The 22,441-nt window shown below is 41.5% G+C and overlaps 1 protein-coding gene across 2 annotated transcripts in view; it reads left to right on the forward strand.

The window, feature by feature from the left end:
• The first annotated feature begins 4,542 nt into the window (after window positions 1-4,542).
• Window positions 4,543-22,441, forward strand: part of ARL5C (ADP ribosylation factor like GTPase 5C) — a 232,498-nt gene continuing 214,599 nt past the window's right edge. The window contains exon 1 of one of the 2 annotated variants that reach the window (XM_044055293.1): window positions 4,543-4,692. In XM_044055293.1, coding sequence (XP_043911228.1) covers window positions 4,599-4,692 — 94 coding nt within the window. In that variant the 5' untranslated portion in view covers window positions 4,543-4,598. Of the gene's footprint in view, window positions 5,120-22,441 lie in introns of both variants that reach the window. The other variant, XM_044055295.1, reaches the window with a different exon arrangement.

Genomic DNA, 22,441 nt, shown 5'->3' on the forward strand with positions numbered 1-22,441 from the left:
CGCATCCAAGCATGTCTCCTGAGAGCCACACCTGTCCCTGCGGCTCTGCTCGCACCATCGGCTACATAGGAAATCAGCCTCATGGAGGAGTCGACTATGGAATTAAGAGTCGCAAGCTGAGAAGCTACTTTGGCTGGTACTCCCAGAGTTGTAGGATCTTGAAGGGTATCTCCAAGCTCTTTCAGGAGATCCCTTTGAAGACATGTAAAATGGCACAGATAGTTCAGGGACCTCATTGAAAAGGTCGCTGAAGCAAACATTCGCTTTCCATATCTGTCCATCATCCGAGACTCTTCATTTGGAGGATGAAAAGATGAAGAGGTTTCTGCTAATTCTTTCTTGGTGGCTGCTGCTACCACCATGGCATCAACGGGCACACCTTTGGAGAGGAATTGTTTGTCCTGGGGGGCTGTAATAAATTTGTTTGGTCTCCTCGGAGTAGGTTCCACAGAATCTGGAGCTGACCAAGCCTTTCGAGCCACTACAGACATGACTGGATCGAAAGGAGGAGATACCCAGGAGGTGGAAGGTTGGGAACCGAATGCGTCCAGGTATACAGACTCATCCTCGGTAGGGGCTAAGGCTAGGGAAGTCCAGTCCCTCCTCTAAGCATTTCAAGGATGTCCGAAAAGGAAACATCTTCAGAGGGGGACCCTCCTATTCATCCATGTCTGTATCTGAGGTGACAGACTCAGGGGAGTCTATGTGCTTTCTCTTGCACTTCTTCTGGGAGGCTCTTCCGAGTGATCAGGGGAGGCTTCGGAAGAAGAGGGATCACCCAATGGGGTATCCTGGGGCATAGGTTCCCTACGCTTGGAGGAGGAGTAGAAGTTGGAACAGACACCACGGGGGGAGGAGCCGATGGAGCTGGCAGAAGAGCTGTTTCGGGGGACAGCACACTCCGCATGACCTCGAAGGTGTCCTGACCTCTAGGCAGAGAAAGCTCCGGCTCCAAAGAAACAGGAGTCCTTCTCCGTGTCAAGGGTGACAGCTCCGAGGCTGATGGTGGAGCTGAGCTCACCTGCGCCGAAGCTCCGAGGGGGAGAACGGGGTCGGACAACGGTCCGATGCCACCCCCCCCTTGGAGCCGACGAGAGAGCCTCGGCACCCAGATCCCTCAATAGAAGGTACAATCAAGGTAATCAGAGCCGACATCGGAACCGAAGGCAAGATGATGATCGGCGTCGGCAGTACTACTACCTGTGGATCCATGGTCTCAGGCTCAGAGCTAAATGTAGTCGGAGGAGGAGGAACAGAAATAGAGGCGGTTGAAGCCAATACCTGTTGAGGTGGGATGGACAGTAATTTTGCCAATGCCTGTGACTTAAGCAACCTACTTACTACTCTCTCCACATCATGATCCGATAATCTAGAGGATCGAGAGGAGTGGGAAGAATGATGGCTACATTCACTCTGTAACAAGGGTGACTGAGGTGCCGAGTGGATGGACTCCAAGGATGGAGACCTCAGTCTCTTATGGCTCCAAGACAGCTCTGAAATAGCACATGGAGCCGATGGACGAGTTGCCTTGTCAGTGCCAGCCAGCACCGACATACTTGGTTGGTCAAGTAAAGGAGTCGGCTCCAAAGGTGGAGCCGACGGCTTGAAAGACTTAGGGGATTTCGCTGGCTAAATACTTTTGGCCGGAGAATCCTGAGGCTTTAATAATTCCCGAAGGATTAATCTGTTTTTGCGCTCCTGCAGGACCCTTGGACTAAAAGCGTGACATATAGAACAGGAGTCTTGCAGGTGAACAGCGCCCAAACAATATACACAACTAGTGTGCCCATCTGTCAGAGACATTTTCTGACAGCATGAGTCACACTTTTTGAAGCCAGATACCTTGGTATCTTTAGACATTTTAGTAACAACAACCACAACAATAATAAAAAAAACTAAGAAAACAAGCAGACTTTTTTTATACAGTTAAAGAACAGAAGGAGAGCCTCTAATTTAAATGGCTATCCTAAGGGGGGGGGGGGGGACTCTGTAATTTAAACGAGTTCAGGTGAAAGAGAAAGCCTGTCAGTTAAGGAGCGACGGCCAACAAAGTTACAACACACACAGAAGCGATAAGAGATAAAGTAATATATCTAGGCAAAAACTTGATAAAAAAAACTTGGCAAAATTTTCAAGAAAAACAACAATTATAATAATAGAAAAAACTATACTAAGCCTGAGCCAGTAACGAAGCAAACGAGATCTGGGTAGCCGACACTGGGCATTCTGGGATAAGGGGTAGCCTCGAGCCAGTAAACAGCTCTCGAGCTATAGAAGATGGCCGAGTCGCAGCCGAAGATCGGCTCCGAACCCAAACAGCAAGAACAAAGGTGAGATGGACAACTTAGCATCACCCGTTTCCACCGCCAAATGGCCTCGATTCACCGTATGGTTAACAAGTGATGACACTCCACCCGTCTCCTTTTGCTGACGTCCTCCTGTTCCTTCAAACCTAGGAGTAGCTGGGTGTTGTAATTTTAGAACTGTCTCTTGTAGTTCAGAAACCTTGTTCATCAAGGTTAAAATAAGCTGCAAAATATTGCTGTCAGCCACCTCCACTCGCTGACCGCAAGGGCACGGCACAGACTCAAATTTGTCCTCAAACACCAGAGATAAACTGTTCCCTTGCATTCCAGCCACAACTGTAAAGCAGAGTCTTGGGCTAGGCCACAGTACACCAAGAAAACACCAAGAACAACAAAATGGTGTACGGAGTGGAAAAAAATGCACCAAGAAAAACCAGAATCATCACTCCAAGTAGCCAAGAACCAGACTCGGTAGTATCAAATAAAAATATTTAATTCCGCAACAAGAAATATTTAGTAACACAGTCGGTCAAGCGCTTTCATCATCCAAGACTTCTTCAGAACTGTGTAATACATTGACTGAATGAATGAAAATTCAACAGATTGCTGGATGGATAATCTGCATGGCTTGTCACTCAGCCGTTATTTTGCATGCAACCTCACATGGGCTTGGCCCGTCAGTCATGCAGGCCACACCCATTCCTGCACAAAAATCACAGTGGGGTAATGTTCTAATACAAAGCCATACAGCCTTCTGATTTTGTGATTTCATCAGGGTGACTTGTGTTTTGAGTTAGTTGTTTACTACTTCCTGGTGTGTCCGGCTGCCTCTATCAACATGCTTGTTTTTGGTTTCTATGAACAGCCTTCTCAGGGTTTATAGGGGCTTGAAAAATTGGCCAGGTTATCACTTAATAGCAGGAAGTTTGCCTTAAAGCAGTTCCTGAATATTCCAGGGTTAGCAGGGGTCCAGGTTTTATTTTTTACTGCAAAGGAGACAATTTTGTGGTCTAACCTTACCAGGGAGGATATTACACTTGGGGGTATGCATCACTCTCCCGTATTAGTGAGGACCAGATCCAATATGGTGCAACCCTGGTTGTGTATTGACAATCTGGTCCTGGGAGTTTGTGTTTACAAAATCCAGGAATCTATGTGCCTGTACGTTTGGCGTCATATAGGATTCCTAGTTAATAGTGGGGTAATTAAAGTCGCCCATGAATATGGTATTGGATTAGATGGTAAGCGTTTCCAATAAGCTAAAAACAGAATTCAAGAAGTTAAGTGCTGGAAGGTAGCACTCCGTATTTTCTTTTATATTTGAACTTCTAGTGCTGCTTTATCCGCCCTCCACTTACCTTTATTTTACTTACTTTTAAACTGGTAAGTGAAGTAATCCAACAGCTACTTTCAGCAAACACTTGAATTATGTTCCATCGCAAAGGAATAGCAATAACCCGTTTCATAAATCCTGACTATATGCTACTAGCAATTGCTCGAGTTCACCCTAAGAAACCTTTATAGACCATTGTTAGCAAACGGTTATACTAGCTTACAAACACTTCACTCGAACATTTGTATTTTCAATAACTGATTGTTACGCCTATGCTCAGTCATTACTTGTGTACTACGCTATGGCTGTTTTACAATAATGACCTTTATTGGGAGAACACAACAGCCCAAATACGGACAGTCCAGAGTAAATAATAAATATGTGCAGGTGGTAACCCCAGTGACTCCTGAGAAACCAATTGTGAAAATAAGGGGCATTCGTCGCCAACTTTAGCTACGAACCTCACATCCCTGTTAAAAATATGTTCCTGTCGCAAACATATACAAGGTTCTGTTATAGAGTTAATACTATCGTGTTATTTATCGTTGTTATTTCATCAGGGCATCCAACCACGAATGTGTGAAAAAAACCTTTTTGAGTGGAATTTCCAAAATTCAACAACATACTGCGAACAGATACTTGTGAAGCACATCCTAGGCTAAATTCAGCAGGCCACCGCTATTTGACAACACTAAACTTTCAGCTTCGGTTTTGTTTTACTACTAACCAAACTGGTCTCCTTCCAGCAAAACTCCCTAGTCCCTTTCACTTTGTATGACTATGTCGTGGCCGTAACATAACATGAACCGATATCATCGTATACAAATATCTTTATCACTACACTGTGGAAACTCTCGCGACCCCAAGCGATACACTTACTAGCCCCTCCCGAAGAGGTAGGGAACGCCTGTAGCTGGAAAGGCACCCCTGTACCCAGCACCACTCCTTCTACGTACGTGATGTCACGTAGCATTCTCCTCCTCTCGATTTTATTTTTCGCATGCAATTGTGCCAGTGGCACACAAAGACCGGCAGTGGTGTACTTAAGAAAGGGTATGGATTTATCAATTTATACTGCTTGATTTCCAGTCTTTCAGTAAATCGTTCCCATCATCATTACTCTCGGATTATCTCCGTTCCAGCAAGATCTTTGTTTACCTTTAGATGGGGGTCTGGCCCCAGTCACTAACCCGCTTTGAAGACAACATTTCTTGCGTTTTTGCACATTATTTGTAGTATTTTTAAACGTCCTATCTTTGTATGTCTGTCAACCTATTCCGCGCAGCAGTGGGCTTGTAAGTCTTTGCTGAGGTTCCCCTTTGGCCCCTTACCTCATCACCCCCGTATACTTGCTTTGTTTTAAGTGATACCTCACTTCCTTCGCACCAAACACCGTTATTTAACGTTTTTCACTGGGATACGGCTGGAAACATCATGGGACAACTGTTTGCCAAACTGATGGCTATCTTTGGAAACCGGGGTAAGAACTAACATTTGATCACTATTTTCTTATTCGAAAATGAGTGGTGTGCGGTGTGTTTCCTTATTCTGCGGTGCTTGTTGGATCATCCCCAAAGAATCCCCAGAACATGTAAAGATTTTAATACTGTGTTGTACAACTGATAGCTTCTGCCCCCCCACACACACACACACACACACACACACACATGAATTTAAAAGGCTATGCGATCTGTGTGTAATAGAATGCTTAACTTATTTTTAGCTTTGATATTTTAATTAAGTTGCACCCCCTTGTTTTGCAGGTCAGTGTACCATGTGTTTACTGATACAGGTTGATATGCTGATTCACGTAATTAATTTGCCTTTTAAACATTTTTCTTCACTGGTGCTGGTAGTGGTAGTAATCAGAAATCATCTTATTATATAAATATATATAAAATGTGTGTGTTTTCAGGCCTGCTTTAACAGTAGTCAGTCTTTCAGTTTTGCCACTAAGAGCAGTACTGCAGTCCTTATCCTGTGCGACTTTTGTATTAATATATGACATTTTACAATTTTTGCCTGGAGACTTTCCCCCTGGGCTTCCATTGAAAAGTTGTTGTTTTTAGCCCAGTCGGGCATTCACAGTAAACAAATGGAAACTAATAATAACGAGATGCTACTCCTAAACAATGTTTATGTTCCACATGTAATACTCTGTGAGCAGTCTATTCTCTGTAACGTATTGTGAATTTAGAATGGTGTATCTTTGTTCTTTTGTGTTGTGAACGTCCTTTTAAAATTTGTTAAAATTAAAAGAAGTAATTTCCTTTGAATTTTTTTTTCTGTAAATTCCCTTCCCACTTGCTGACTGGCTGAAGTTATTGGGCTGGACAGAGGCATCTCAGCTCTTGAATGTGCTTCATGCAGTTGTTGATGTGGGTGCATGTATGTGTGATCTGCCCATTGTTTGCTGGACCTCTGGCTATACTACCACCTGTTAACACAGCCCAGCAAATCCATGGCTTTCTTCTGGAGCTAGAGCTTTCCTTCCATGACTTTTCCCCCATGCAGCACTGAATTAACCAGACAAGGATATTTATTTGATCATATTGGTGCTAATGTTAACTGTTATGCTTAATTTGCAGTTTACAAACAGGGCAGTGACTTCCAGTGTTCAAAAAAATATCTACATGCACTATTCGTGTCTTTTTTTTTTTGGCTTTCTTCCGTAACTCTTACTGGTAGGCTGTTTTCCAGTCCAACTCTTGCCGTCTTGTTTTTATGTCCTTTGGTTAGTTTGTGCTGAAAGACTAGCTATTCAAGGAATGCAAGTTCTTTAGAATGGCTTGCTAGATTCCTTATTCTCTGTATGGCAGCAAAGCCAATCCACTGCTTCCATTTCTTAGAAGTATGAATGTAGTAGTTTATTTTCCTCAACAAGCTGTCAACATCGGATTCTGTTTCCCATGTATTGTTCTTGGTAATTCTTGCTAGTATTGCTGTTTGCAGTACTTGTCGGTATTGTAGTTCTGACAGCCATTGTTCACTGTATTTTTCTTGCTGTTTGACCATAGGTCATGCTGAAGTCCACCTGTCTGGTATAACAAACAATAATATATTAAATTGGCCACTGTAGCTAATAAAATTGCCGTTTTATTTGCTTTGTTCCAGCACCAATAAGTCCTTTTCTCCTTCTGTTTTTTTTCCTTTAAGGTTATTCATGATCTGCGTTTTGATACCACCTCTTCTTTTTCTGACTGCCTTGTTTTCAGATGTCCCATTCTCCGTTATCTAGTGGTCTGCTGAAGCAGGACTGCTACATTATGAAGTCTAGCATCGCTCTTCGTCAAGACCATTCTGTGAGCAGTGCCAGAAGTCATGGCGTTTAACTTTACAGAATGTTAAAGTGCAGGAAAACAAGCTGTGTGTGTATGTGGAGGTGCGAAGTGGTTATGTTTTTGATTGCATTTCTTATAAATTACAGTTAATGTAGTCCAGTGTGAAAAAATCCTCTTGAGGGAAATGTATATGAAGCCTGTCAGTGGTACTCCCTTTCTGCTCGACCTAGTCAAGTACCAAATAAAATGCCCCAAGTTCCACTCTGGTACTAGGGGTTGCCTGCCCCTGATCAACACTGTAAGTTGCCAAAACTGTGTCATGGTTCAGCAACCATTGCCCTGTTACTGTGGTTAAGAGGGTTAGTGTATGGGAGCTTTAACCCGTCCCCACCCATCCCGAGTGACAAAAGTTCTGTTTAGGTTTTGCAGATTTGGTCAGTTTATAGTGCTAAAGACTGAGATCTAAAAAAAAAAAAAAAAAAAAAAAAAAAGGACTGCAGGTAAGCCCCATGGAGTAGAGGAGCAGGAGTTGTGCGCTGGACAGATCTAGCCCTTTTGTAATACATCCAACTAATAATGAAACTTTCACTTAAGAACTCCCAGGCTTATTTTTATAGACACTGAGCTGAAAACTATGTTCTTGCGGTGTCCAGGATTATTTCTGATTGCATTATTTTGTATTTATTTTTGTTTTTGTTTCTTAATCAGGATAATGGACTGTAAGAAATGACCCACGAATGTGTCAAGTATTTTAATATGTGAAAATAGAAAGATTGCTTGTTACAGTGTGCATGCAAAAGGCATGCGTGCATTAAGTGGATAGTACTTCAGGTAACTAAAATCAAAAACTTCAAAGGGCACATGACTTACAGCCTACCCTTTACATACAACCAAAAGGCTTTGGTGTACTGGTCAGATGTCAGGCTGCCGTTGGCAGGGGATTCCTAATGTAAAGAATACTGTAACATTGATATGGAAGGACATCAAATGACATTACTATAAAAAAAGTTAATTGTACCCAGCCTTTTTGTAAAAAAAACAATCTTTAAAAAAAAAAAAAAATTTGCTTTGCTTCATTTTATCATATTGAACATTGTTGTAGTAGTCTTAGCAATACGAGTTGTATCCTGCCAGCTGCTTCCAAAGATTCAGGGCACCACATGTTTTGGCAGCAAGCCCTTCATAGTTTTTCTGCTGGGAAGAGTATGCTCCTTTAAGGCTTTTGAGGATCGACAGCTTGTGCTGGGCAGATAGGTTTCCTTGGGGGGGGGGCACTTTCCTGTTCAGGAAACTTGGCTAGGAGTTTGTTTTAATGGACTGTCATGACATTATATTGTACTTTTTCCTTTGGGGGGGGGGGGCACTTTCCTGTTCAGGAAACTTGGCTAGGAGTTTGTTTTAATGGACTGTCATGACATTATATTGTACTTTTTCCTTTGGGGAGAGGAGGACCTTTCCATTAGAAAAATGTTTGATGGCACTTTCCTGTTCAGGAAACTTAGCTAGGAGTTTGTTTTAATGGACTGTCATGAGACTATATTGTACTTTAAAACAAGAGCACTGTTTTTTTTCCCCGTACCTATTTAAAAGTTTCAGTGCTCCGCGGTGGTGGTGCTGCGGTAGCGTTGTCGCCTCACAGCAAGACGTTGTCTCGTTCGATTCTCAGCTAGAGGGTCTTCTGTGTGGAGACATGCATGAATGGGCGTACCTTAGTTGAAGGTTGTGCGACAGGGCCGGCAACTCGGCACGTAAAAATCAACTGCCAATCATTAGCGGACCGGAGTTCCGCTGTGGCGACCCCTAACCGGGAAAAGCCGAAAGCCACAACAACAACCTACTTAAAAGTTTCAAGTAAATGTTTAAAAAGCACTTTTTTCTGTGGAGAAATTGTGTATTTTACTTTTCTGAGCTGTGCTTTTTACTGTGTTTTTTTCTGTGAGTGAAGTGACGTGTAAAGATTTTAAATTTTTACTGGCTTTTGCTGCTTATTTTCTCTGAGAAGTGTGCACCATGTTCGGCTTGACCATGGAACAAAATGCCTGTCTTCCTTCCAGCCACAAAATGAACAGCCTTTACCACCACAGCAGGCTATCAGTTTTCCTCGGCTGCAGGTGGATGACTCTGTTGTGGCCATTAGTTTTACCTCGGACCACTCTGTTATCTTTTATGTTGTAAGCACTTATAGCCACTGTGGACCGGGGGTTATCCACATCCTCTGTAATTTTGAGGTCGGTGGACAAGGGAGAGCCACTCTTATTGGTCCTGAAAGAGGGAACTGGAAGGGCTACCCTGCTTTGTCAGAATGTTGTGTCCATCCCCAGCAAGCTGCTGCAGTTTATAACACTGTTGCCTCACTTTCCTACCAAATAGAAAATTGAACGTGTATCTAGCCTTGCTCAGGAGTAATTTACTAGGTCTGGCTCGGGGTTTAGTTCGGCCTATTGATCCTTCTTGTAAACTGGTTTCTGGTAGAAGAATTCTGAATCTCTACATGAAGGTAGAGGGGCAAATACACCCCCCCTCAGATTTCTGACTGAGTAGAGCTCAGTTTCTGATTCTGCCTGTTGGGGGTATCTGTTTCTCTGAGACTGTTTCCAGAATGTGACAGTTTTCATTTCTCAGTTCCTCAGAAAATACTGTGAGCTGTTACAGAAGGAATTTACAGAATTTTCACCTATTTCTCCAGTTTTGTCTACTTTAGATGGTGTGTACGACTTAATGCCTACAATATTCATGATAATCAGTCAGCTGCCCTAAAATGGAAGATTGGAAAACGTTTCTCAGTCTTTTATACACTGTAGCTTTAGTTGATCCCACTGCTGCTGAGCACTTGGTGAATTCCAATCCTACTTGTTCTGGTAAGGATGGAAAAATTAAGTATAGGGGGGAGTATGTACTTCTGCAAATTTGACTGATTGTGAAAGTATGAGGAATGTTTGTCCGCAATTTCTATATGTGAGGAAAAGTCTGCTTTAAACAAGTAGTTTCTTCTGTTGTAAAAGTCGCAGCTCATTGTTTAGTGTGAGTGTGTGAGTGTGTGCACGCTACTGTGCTGATACTACCAGGGCTATGTTGACCGGTTCTGTTTTGGGGAGATTTGCCTGGCTGTGTTCTCAGAACCTTCCAGATTATGTTAAAAATAAGATTAAAATTTCCTTTGGATAGAGATTTTGGTTTTGGCCCCTCTGCTGCAGAGGTGATCAAAAAAATGTAATGAAATGGGTAGGTTGATACAGAGAATCTCAGTTGTATTTATTTCGGCCCTCCTTTCCCAAATTTTCAAAGGGATTCTGTAACCCCTCATTAGATTTTGGCAAAAAACACAGGTAAACAGACATTAAGAAATGGCAAGGGGGTTCCAAAAAATTCTGGGCCCCCCCCCCCCGAAACCAAGGGCAATCCAACAAGTTAGAGTGACTGTTTAAGGGACCTTGGTTTCTCTCGCCCTTGCAGCCTCTTTTCCTTTTTAGAAAGTCTGAATCTGCACTTTTCTCTTTGGCAACAGTTTCAGACAAATAGGGTCTGAACAACATTTATCAAGGTTAGAGATGGCCATTGGAGGAAATGTCTCCTTTCCTGGGGGGGGGGGGGTAATCTGTCGTCCACCAGACCAGACTTTATTTCCACCTGTCCTTCATCACTAGTTGTCCCAGAGAGTGATAGAACCGGTTCTTCTTCCCACCTGGGTAAAGGTTTTTCAACTTCTAGTTTGATATGTGCTGATTTCTGAATACTAGTAGACAAGTGCACTATTTTTATGAGCGGGCTGTTTGTACATCTGTAGAAGCATGAGTGATGCAACATAAAAATTAGTGAACACTGATGTCCCTTTTCCTTGGCACAGCTTTCTTTATTTTAAATATGAGCCAGAAGCTGGGGGCATAGTTCCCCAATGCAATGCAAGTCAGAGAGGAACACAAATCCAAAGATTAGTTTATCCTGAGCTGAAACAAGACTGGAACTGTGGATTTACAGGATATTTAAAAGTAAAGTAAAATGACACTGTGGGTGGGAATGGAAGTGACTTGTCAAAGTGGGTGTGACTTGTGTCAGTTTAACTGGGACCCTAATTTTAAACACTGGGATTGTCTCTTTAAAGGATGTTTTTTAGTACAAAAGAAAGAAAATGCTTGGAGACTAGTTCTGGATCTTTCTTTCCTAAACCTGTTTCTGATGGTGCCCAAGTTTAAAATGCTGTTACTTTGCAACATGTTGCTTTCTTTCCTCATTTAAGTTTCTTGGTAACACTAGATTTAAAAGATATCCTTATTGTGTTTGTTAAAGTTTTGTGTGTTTGGATTACATCATCAGGTTTTTGCCTTACCCCTTGGACTAACCACTGCACTAAAGTGTCTAGCTGCATTGCAAGTTACGTGGTATCCACATTTTTTCATATTTAGACTACTTGCTTATCATAGCAGAGTCTTTTTAAAGGTGTCGGACATCTCTCACTTTGGTGAGAGATCTCTTGCACGATCTGGTATTCCTAGAGAAGATCAGAGCTTTTCTTCCACAGGAAAAAAAAAAGGATGTAGATCTATTTTACGTTTTTTTTTCTCTCAGGCTTCAGTCACTGTGAGGTCATACCTTAGCATTTTGGGTCTCATGGCATCTATGTTTCTCGGGGTACCCTTGGCAAGACTCTACACGAGAAAGCTGCAGTGATATGTAGAGTTTCTTTGGTCACAGCACCAACATCTTGTTTCAAATCACAGAATTTCAGTGCTAGGATTTGTCAGAGGGGAAATCATGTGGTGGAGACAGCAAATATTCTTAAATCTAGGTCTCTCCATCTCCTTCCATGGTACAAAGCTGTCAGTCACACAGATGCCTCGGATTTTGTTTGTGGAGCAGTTACGGTAGGAATAAAAGATCAAGGTGTGTGGGACGCCAAGAACAGATGCAGGCACATAAATATAAAAGAGATGCTTGCCCTAATCAAGGCATTCAACTCTTTGAGCCATCTTTGGCCTCTGGGACCTCTTCAAGTCATTACAGACATTAGCACAATTGTGTGGTACACTAACAAATGAGGGAAACCAGTTTGTACCCCCCCCCCCCCTTGCAGGCTGTCAATGTTAGCTTGGGATATAAAGCACAATCTCACTCTATATGCATCCTACATTCTGTCAGTGTGAAGTTGTTTGGCTGACCTTCACAAATGGAAACTAACTTCCTGGATTGGGGTCTTAATTTCCTTTAGATACCTGCATACTGAGGATGTGCAGCAGGTATTAATGGAGGCAAGAAATCCTGCTAGTAGAAAATCATATATTGGTTAATGGAAAATGTTTTCTAGTTGGTGCCAACAACATAACAGAACCCACTCAGAGCTAGTTCTTTGGTTTTACAGTGTTTGTGAGTTCTTTTATGGCCTTTTTACTGTATCAAGGTTCATTTAAAGGCTATTTCAGCATGTCTGTCCAAGAGTCCTCCTCTTTCAATGAAGTGTCAGTATGATGAACTTTTGCAGTTTTGTAAGTAAGCTTGGGATAATGGTGGATGTTCAGCTGATCATTGTTGCAATAGCCATTCCTTTTCTCTTATCACTAACAACTTGAAGAGGTCCCAGAGGCCCATATGTCACTAGAAGGGTAGCCAACTGGCTCACCAACAGAACACATACAGTCAAAGTTGGGGATTCCACCTCTACCAGCAGACCAGTTACCAGTGGTGTACCACAAGGATCTGTGCTGGGGCCCCTACTGTTGTCCAGGCGAAAATAAATGGCCTGTGGCTTACCAAGCTTGCTGATTACTGAAAACTAGGTGCAATCATGGAGTCTCCCAACAATGCTGACTTACTGCAAAAAGGGCTTACACAGACAAATGATTGGTGCAAAGCCATGGATCCTAAACTATTTATTTATTTCACATTTGTTTACCTGGAAGTTCCGACTGGACATTGGTCTATTTACAGCGGAGGCCCAGGGAGAAAAGCTCCACTTCAGATCATTCAAACACACAATGGTAGACATTTGTATACTAAAATACAGAAAACTAACAACGATTAACAAATAGGCATAGAAGCAATATAGACATTCAAAAAGTTTGTACATAATTAGGATTCATAAAAATATTAAATTATACTTCAGTAATACCATTGGATAGAGGTAAAATAGGTAGCATGGCTAGTCGGCATACCACCTAGGTTAGGTGCCATTTGTCAATCTAGCTAGGCAGGTGACTAAACTAAAAAAAAAAAAAAAAAACTAAACACAGTAAAAAGTGTTCTCATTCATTTCGGCAAAGGGGAAGTCCTTGCAAATTACAGTATTAACAATTTTGGGAACACAGGTTGATAGCAACCTTAACTTCAGTCGCCATGTGTCCACAGTGGTAAGGAAGGCCTTCTATGTTGCACATCTCATACGTGCGGGCATCGCATACAGAGCTAAGGATGTTTATAACTCCCCTGTATTCATCCCTCATCATACCACTAATAAGAGTACAACATTCCCTTCTGTATGCACCTTACCAGACCCCTGCAGCAGCTGGAGAGACATCAGAGGTTTCTCACCAAGAAAATTCAGGGGCTTCATCACATGACCTACATGGAGAGACTATCTTCTAGGCTGCTGAGAGGCAACTTTTTCCTGAACTACAGAGCAGTCTTGGACCCTGCCCTAATGGAAATGCTGCACATCCGCAAGTTAAATGGAACAAGATTCACTCGCTGTAGGGATCTTAACCTAGCCTGCGATATTAACAGGACATGCTACAGAGACCAATATGTCTCCTGGAGATTGCCACTCCTCTGGAACAAACTTCCAATTCACATAAAACAGAGCTCCTTAATGACCCTATTTAAGTGTAACTTGGATAAATGGATGGGACACTGCAAATTTACCCCAGGGATGTCACCTGTCTCACTTGGATAAGGGCAGTTAGTTTTGATCATACAACTTCTTAGTAAGAGAACAAGAGTGTAATATGGTCAGTCTTATAAAGGGCCTAGGGCCAGTAGGTTCATAGGAGGTTTATATCATCTGTGTTTTTGGGTGTGGTGTGTTAGGGTGTACATTCTTTATTTGTTCCTAGCATTGTCTTTTCAGGGTTAAGCCTCTCCCTCTGTGTTGTCATGAAATCTAATGAAGGGCTTGGCACCCAGACCGGTCTTTAGGCAGCTCATCTTGACTTGACTGACAGTTTGGGCACAGCTCTGAAAGCTGGCCGGCTGTTCTATCCTTGACAGGTTATAACCCATATAACTAACGCTACTGTAGCAGTGGTCATTTGGATGTGTAGTTGCACAGCTGAGCTTTCTCCTTCTATTGAGGTAAAATGATAATGACCACAGTGATTTTTACAGCTTTATCAATAGTATGCGTCTGCAGTGAGTGAGGCTTCACACTGGTGTACCTGCATCTTTGTGACTGGGCTGATCACTAGTTGTCAATTGCTAAGGGTAATGTGAGAAGTAAGTTAAAGCATACGTACATGTAAATCTCTCACTCTCTCACTCACTCATACACACTTGTGCTTTAAATGACCACTGAGGTGGGACTTGTGAAACAGTGGCCTAAATCACTTTACAAGTCACTTGGATAGACTTTTGGGAAACCTCTCTCTCTAACTTTCTCTCCCCTTTTTTTAGGCAGCTGTGGGTGACTTTACACTGTTTTCAGCATAGAACAGATAAAACTGTTAGATGTTTGTTTGCCTTCTTGTAAGCATGTGTGACTCTTAGAATGTTGTGTATATGATTTTAGGTCAGAAATGATCTTTACAACATGTTCAGTCATAGAAATTCCTGTGCTGAAGTTGCGTTACTGATGTATTTATCTATTTATGTGTGTTTGTATTAAGTTGTGTGTATTCCCAGTCTTAATGTACGTGGGTGATGTGACATCATATACCTTTATAGAAGTACAGCTATTAGAACTGTGAGATGTTAGCTGCCAGTTAGAATACAGTATCCAAGCTGCTTAGTTAGGCTATTAAACTGTATTCTAGCATGCATAACTTCCCAGTTCTGGGTCATGGCTTATTTAAAAATGCAGTTCTCAGCATTTACATATGGCAGGACATACATGATCCGCTTTTACTATGAGTGAGATGTGCAGAGTGCACATTTAAGAAAAGTGTGATCTCTGAGCATACTAGTATATGATACAATCAGACGTAAAATGTTGTTAGTGCTTTTAAGGGCAACTGTGACACTAATTCGCTTCACTAAGGCAATTTAAGTCATATATAGGTATACACATTTAATTGCATGTGCTGATTGTTTTGTTCCATTTATTTAAGCCAGGCATTTTTCTAAAACTCCCTCAAGTCTGAATCCACAGTGTTTATTGATAGTGAAACAAAAGAGCTGTTTCCCTGTATTGTCTGTTATTTCTGAAAGTTCTTAATATTTTGAATAGTGTAATTGTGCACCAATGAACACCCATTATTTCATCTGAATTTTAAGGTTTTGCTTGTACTGCTAGGCAGTGCCTGTATCTAAAAGAAAAAAGATTTCTGGCCTGTACACCATACAAGGAGTCTGAGGTGCTATTGTTTTTCTGGTTTCTTTGGTGGTTTTCAATCCTGAATTGAATTGATAAATGTAGGGTCATTTAATGACACTTTCACATCAATTGCATGCATATGTATGCTGCATTTTATAGTATACGAGAGCCTTCAAGCCAGCACAATTTGAACATACTGTGGGGATCCTGTGAAACGTGTAACATTTTGATGTTTGTCAGCATCCTCAATAAATGGTAGAGACACTGGTTGTTCTTCTAGCCCTAATCTTCATGTTCTAGAAAGAAGTGTTCAACATGATCAACTTCTTGTAGCTAGGCTTTAGCCTTTTTAAAATTGTCCCCATATACCTCATTCCTGTTTATATAGCTTCAGTGATGCATTGTTTCATTAATTGCTTGCATAAAATGTGTATCCTTTGTTCACATCAGCATTTGGAAGATGCAACATTCCTGTCTTTAGTAACAGGCTTGGGTATTAAGTTGTCAGTTTGCCTAGCTCATTTCTTCTTTTGTCTTTCACTTCTGGAATATTTGATTCATTCTGGACGTTTGATCTTTTTTTTTTTTACTCCAGATGGCTTTCTTCTTTTTAGGACCATTCCTGTTTTATCAGTTTTTGGTGGAGACATAGAGGAATTTCTTTCTGTAACTCTCTGTTACAGTTGTCAGCCTCTCTGTTCCTGTAACAGTACTAAGGCAGTACTAATTGTAACAATTCTGGTTCCTTTTTTCCAAATCCAGCATGTTTGCTTTTATATGGATGTCTGCAACTCTTCCTCTGTGACTTTCCATCATAAATTTGATTGTCCCTTATAGTTTCTGTAAGAGCAGTATTTTTGTCTCTGCTGATTTCTTTTCAGCCTTTCCTTTCTTTTTGTATTTATGTTCTGTTCTTTTCAGCCTTTCCTTTCTTTATTTTGTATTTATGTTCTGTACTAGTTATGTAATTGAAGTAGGTAACCTGCTTTTTAATCTTCCCATTAGCTTTTATGATTTTGTTCCTGAAATGGAATATTCCTGTTTTGCAGTAGTGTGAGGCTGCAGTCCTTATTTATTGCGTCTCTTTGTCATTGGAGTCTCTACTGTCTGGGTGGTTCTGCCCACTTGTCCATTAGCAGAGGATAGCGTAGACTGATCATTTCTGGAGTTCCAGTCATTCAGATTTTCTGAATTCTTGACACTTGTATTGTGGGCATTTTGTCATGACAACTTCTTCACAAATCCCCTCTCTTACGGAATATAAACTTTTTAGTGCATTATTTATTTTTGTTTCCTGGGCTGGTAGACTGATCCAGAATGGGCCCACTTTATTCACAGCACTGTGAGTTGCAACAGAACTCAAGGGAGAAGACAGGGTTACATATAACGGAAATTAAAAGAAAGCTGCTTCAAGGTAGGTATTAAAGTTTGAAAAAGTATTTAAAACTTTATAATATGCACACTAAACATTTAAAGATGCACAGTATCAAAATATTGAAATTTCAAAAACTTTAAAATATCCGTAGTATGTCCATATTTACAAAGCAGGAACTTGTATTTCATGTGATGATGCAGGTTACGTTACACTTGTCTGCTGTTTTGATTTTTATGGTACTTGTAACAGTAACCTAGACATCCTAGATAACAGAGATTGGTATCATTTTTAAGGAGGTTAAGTCATTGGTTGTGTGGGATATGAATATGCTAACTTGTATTCTTTTTGTATTGTTATGCTATGAAATGTATGCACCATAACAATGTGCTACCTCTTTTGAGTCGACATCGAAGCTAATAAATGCACATTTGCACTTCACTTTTCCTAGGTGTGATGTGGAATTTTATTTTTCTTCTGTCAGTAGCAGAATTTTATCTACTTCTAACAGTTCTTCATATATCTTTTAGCAAATATGCTGAGTAAAGTTTACATATGTGTTCATTGGTTGATATGTATTGTACATTTTTTAATGGTTTATTTTTTTACTTTTGGCCCTTTTCCACTTAAATTCCTTTACCATTGAAATGTGTTCATGGATTTCTAACGTCTGTATAATGTTGCTGTCAGCTTATTGTTTTTATCTGTATTATGATCCTTTTGTAGATGACTACTCCTGCTACAAATAGATGCTACCTAGAAAGGTACAAAAGTGTCTTATTGTAGTTCAACATCGGTGCTTCTATAAAGTATCTTCAGTATTTTGGAACTCTTTTTCTGCTTATAGCTCCATTTCCAGGCTACAGCTTGCTGTAACCCGTTTCTTGTTATCTCTGGCATATTGGGGTACACACCTTGTAAGATACTGCATCATTTCTAGAAACTTTTTGTACTGCTTGTCTTTGACATTTGTCTGACTGATAATGACTTTTATGTGTCAGACTACCTGATTCTGTTAACTTTATATTTCAATTGGTTTCTTTTTGAGTTTTAGTATTTTAATATTCTTTGTCTGTATCGGTCTTAACTTTTTATTATGCTTGTCTTTGTCTGATCCTCCCAGTGAGTGATCAGTTAAATAGTCTTCCAGGCCATCGTTTACTTGTGCAGCAGCTATTTAAAAAAGTTTGGTGCTGATAAAATGCCAAACAGAAGAGTCTGTACCTTCCTAAATTGTCTGTAGATTGTCTGTAGTTTTGAGTTTTCATCTAGTTTTGTTTGCCATAGTCCCTGATTTTCATCCAGAACTGTCAATTACTTGGCATTTGACACTATTGAGACTATATTAACTGTAAGAAACGGCTAATGTTTGTCTTTTCGGCTTTTCCCGTTAGGGGTCGCCACAGCAGAACTTCGGTCCGCAAATGATTGGCAGTAGATTTTTTTTTTATGGTGCCGAGTTGCCAGCCCGATGCCCAACCTTCAGCGAAGGCATGCCCATTCACGCATGTCTTTCGGAGGCCACTCGACCGCGGGGAGGACATGCAGACTCCACACAGAATGCACTCCAGCCGGGAATCGAACAGGAGAACCTCTTGCTGTGAGGCAACAACGCTACTGCTGTACCACCGTGGCATAACTGTAAGAAATGGCTAATACTCTGTCTTAATCACTTTATTAAAATATCATGACTTGGTACCAGTGTGAACCATGCATTACTTTACAATGCTGTCAGCCATATGTTGCTCTAAATTCGTAATGCTATGTAAGTTTTCTGTTCCTAAGAGCTACTGGTACCTGAAGCAGGTATTACTGTCATAACCTCATAACTTATTTGTGTAGAACACAGCCCTTTAGTAAACTTCATAAGTTTGCATAGTCCTGTAGGTTATCGTTGTTATTGGTTCGTACAGTAATTGGGGTGTGTGTGTGTGTGCGTTTGCATTTGTAGTGTAAGTTTGTTTTTTAGCTATTACAAGTGAAAATGACACCAGACAATTGACAAAAAAATATTTAAATAGGTTTCAGATAATACAGTTTGAATAAGGGTAGTGTACTTTATATTTTATATTCATATTTCAGTAACCTTTGACCTCTTAGCTTTATTTGTTTCTCTGAATGTGGTAACAGTATACATGTAGTTTTCTTGTCTGTGCCTATTGTTTCATGTGCAGTCATAATACTACATTGGAGAGAGCTACCATTTATTGGGGGTCCTTTTTTCACATCACTTTGTATCTGTGGTATTGATTGTGCATATTGTTGATGGCGTAGTACTTCAAGAGCTTACTTTGTCACAGTTGCTGTTCTTAGTTAATAAGTTTGTACGTCAGAGAAAAGGAAAAAGGTGAAATCTTCATTTTACAGGACTTTTCCAGAGTTTGTGGACCCTTGGTGGAAGTAATCTATTAATGAAGGGTGTAATGGGTGCAGGTCTCCTAAAAAAATATTTTCATATATTTTTATTTTACATGGTTTTGTTCTGTGGTTAGTTAGCATTGCACTGTTGTATGCAAAGCAGACCAGTTTGCTCAAATTCAACATTTTTATATTAATTATTTGCATTTCTTGCTAGTGACTTGACTTGCACTTTTGTCTGTTAGTGAAGTCTGAAATGCATCACAATCAATGTCCTTACATTCACTGCTGCACTATTCCATACAAATGGGATTCCCTGCCATGAAGTCCACTGTCCAGCCAGTTTATCAAAGTGTACCGTTGCTTTAAGGCACGCTGAACGTCACCTGCACACTCCTTGCGTAGGGTAGGGCAAAAAGGTAATGTTCAGGCGTACCATCCTCAGAACTTTTTTGCCCCAGTTTGAATGCTGTTTTAACAGTCTGTCTGTTACCTCCGTCCTTTTTTTTTAACCATTTTTCTGTTTCGGTTTTCCTGGTATTCCCGTTTGCTGGAGTCCTCACAGTTGCAGATTAGTACCCAGTTGGGTTTTTGGTTACTTTTTCTGTTTGTTTTGTGCTGTTTGGGGTTAATGCCATCCAGGAAGGGTAAATGCCAGTGTGGGAGACTGATTCCCCATAAAGATTGCCACTATGTGTCTTTTTTGCCTAGGTGCTGCTCACGACTGTTCATATTGTTCAATTTGTCAGGCGTTTGTCCCCAAAACTCTTCGTAGTAGGCTTTCTTCCTTTTCCTTGTATCTTGAGAACCAGCATCTTGAGCTTCTTGCTGCAGATACTATGGCTGGAACTTCCTGCCCTGAGGGTCAGCTGTCAGGGAAGAAGAAGGTGCATAAGGTAGGACTGGAATCTTCTGCTGTCCAGCCTTTGCTGGGAGTTTCTCCTGAGGTTGTTATGAACCCGGAGACTCACCTGGTTGCTTTGTCAGATTCTTCTACCAAGTCTGGGTTGGAGGCCGGTGAAGATCTGGCGGGCAGCACGTCCGATGAGGCTTTGCAGATGTCTGTTTTGGGCATTCAGAGGGAACCATGGTTGACTGTTTCCGAGGGGTCTAGAGGGGTTCCACAGTTTCTTTTTGGGGAAGAGGTTCCTGCTGCAGTTGTGGAATGTCATCCTGAGTCTGGGCCTACTCGGGTTTCTAGGAAGGATGTCCCCTTAAAGAAACTGAAAACTAATCATGTTTCTTCTGCTCCTAGGGATCCACAAAGTGAGTGGCAAGCCTTTACTCTGGGATTATTTAATGCTTTACTGTCGTTGAGGCCTCCTCAAGTGGTTTCAGTTCCTGTTCCTCCTCTTCCCTTAAAAGGCCCAGAGAATTGCATTCTTCAGAGATGGATTCTGATGATGACTCCCTTGCTTATTCTACCCAGATTCCTTTTCTTTAGACTACGGGTCTAAGAAGGAGGATTCTCATACTCTAGATAATCCTTCTGAGAAAATTTCCTTTGGGGACACTATCTTTAGGATGACAGAATTTTTTTAAGGGGGGTTGTGCCCAGGTTTCGGATATCCATACGAGGTATTATGAGTTACTGCAGATTGAATCTCCTAAACCTGCGTCCATTCCTCCTGTCTTGCCTGCTTTATTGGATGTTTTTTCCACTGCCTCTAAAGCACTGGATTCTCTGCCCTCTGCTCCTAGGAAGTCTGATAGGTTTTATAGGGTGCTGAGGATTGTTCCTTTTTGTTTAGATGTCCTGCTGCTAACCCCCTCTGTAGTGTCTGTAGCCTCGGATGAAGGAAGCAATTGATATGGCTTATCAAAGTTACTGCCTTCTGACAAGGACTGTAGAACCATGGATAGGCTGGGTAAGAAGGTTTATACTTCAGCTATCCTAGCTTTTAGGACTATTAATTATCAGCCCCATATCTCTAGATATGTCTTGGCTCTTCTTTCTCAGGCTTGTCAGCTTCTTTCCAATCTTCCAGACTGTGAGAGTAAAACTTGTGCTCTTTCCTTGCTTGGGACTTCCTCTTCAGGTAGTTCGTCATTCTATCAAATGTAGTTGTGATGCAGCTGATGCCTCTTCTAGGGCTGCTGCTTCTGGTTTGGTTCTGAGGAGATTTTCATGGCTTAGGCTTCAACCTTTGCCGGATGATATTAAGACTAAGTTGATGGATGCTCCTCTGGATAATTCTCTTTTGTTTGATGAAGCGGCTGCTGGTTTATTTAAGTCTCTTCAGGACAAGGGGAAGCACGAGCTTAAGCATCTCTTTGTTTCTCTTATGACTAAGTTTCAGCGAAACTACAATTCTAAGCCAGCCTTTATTCGTAGACAGTCTCGCCCTCTGATTGGCTCCTAATCACCAAGGATTCTTGGGTTCTGCCATATCATTCAGAGAAGTTCTTCATGGTCTGGATTTCCAGCCCTCTTTTTATGAGCATTCCTCAGCCTTCTCGGGAACAGTTTCCTTTTTTCCCCTAGAGGTTCTTTGAGACCTCTTGTCTCAGGGTACTATTCAACAGGTGCCTGTGTCCCAAAGGGGGAAGGGGTTTTATTCAAGAATGTTTGTTTCTGGTGCCCAGAAAAGAAGGTACTTGGAGACCTAGTCTAGACCTCTTCATCTCAACACCTTTCTGAAGGTGCCTTCCTTTTGGATGTTGTCCCTTCAGGCCCCTTTTCCTCTCTTGCTCTCTCAAGCCTTTCTGGTGTCTCTGGACCTCAAGGATGCTTATCTCCATATTCCCAACCATCTCCTTTTCAAGAGATTTTTGCATTTTTCTGTTGCTTCCTGGCATTTTCAGTTCTGTGCTTTGCTCTTTGGCCTTTCTACTGCCCCAAGGGTGTTCACCAAATGCCTAGTTCCTGTGATTGCCTTTTGCAGGCTTCAAGGCAGCCAAATCTTTCCTTATTTGGATGCCCCGCTGATTCAGGCATCTTCTCCAGAGATCCTTTTGCAAAATCTTCATTTTACCATTTCTGTTCTTCAGAACCTGGGGTTCACAATAAACTTCAAAAAGTCTTCCCTGACTCCATCTCAGGATCTTGTCTTTCTGGGTTGCAGGTTTCGAACTGTGCCAATGCTGGCATCCCTGCCTCCTCCAAAGGCATTAACTCACATTTCTTTCTTCAAAAACTCTTCTTCCTCGGCCTCCATTCCAGCCAGGGAGTTTCTGAGAGCTCTGAGGTTCATGGCTTCCACCATTCCAATGCTCCCTCTGGCGAAACTCCACATGAGGAAGTTCCAGTGGTTTCTGAAGTCTGTGTGGCTTCAGCATGCGCATAGTCTGGACTTTCTTCTCCTTTGTCTCAAGAAGAACTTCTGTGGTGGATTT

The sequence above is a fragment of the Protopterus annectens genome, chromosome 13.part0, assembly GCF_019279795.1.
Source record: "Protopterus annectens isolate FY-2018-M chromosome 13.part0, PAN1.0, whole genome shotgun sequence".
Classification (NCBI taxonomy): Eukaryota; Metazoa; Chordata; order Ceratodontiformes; family Protopteridae; genus Protopterus; species Protopterus annectens.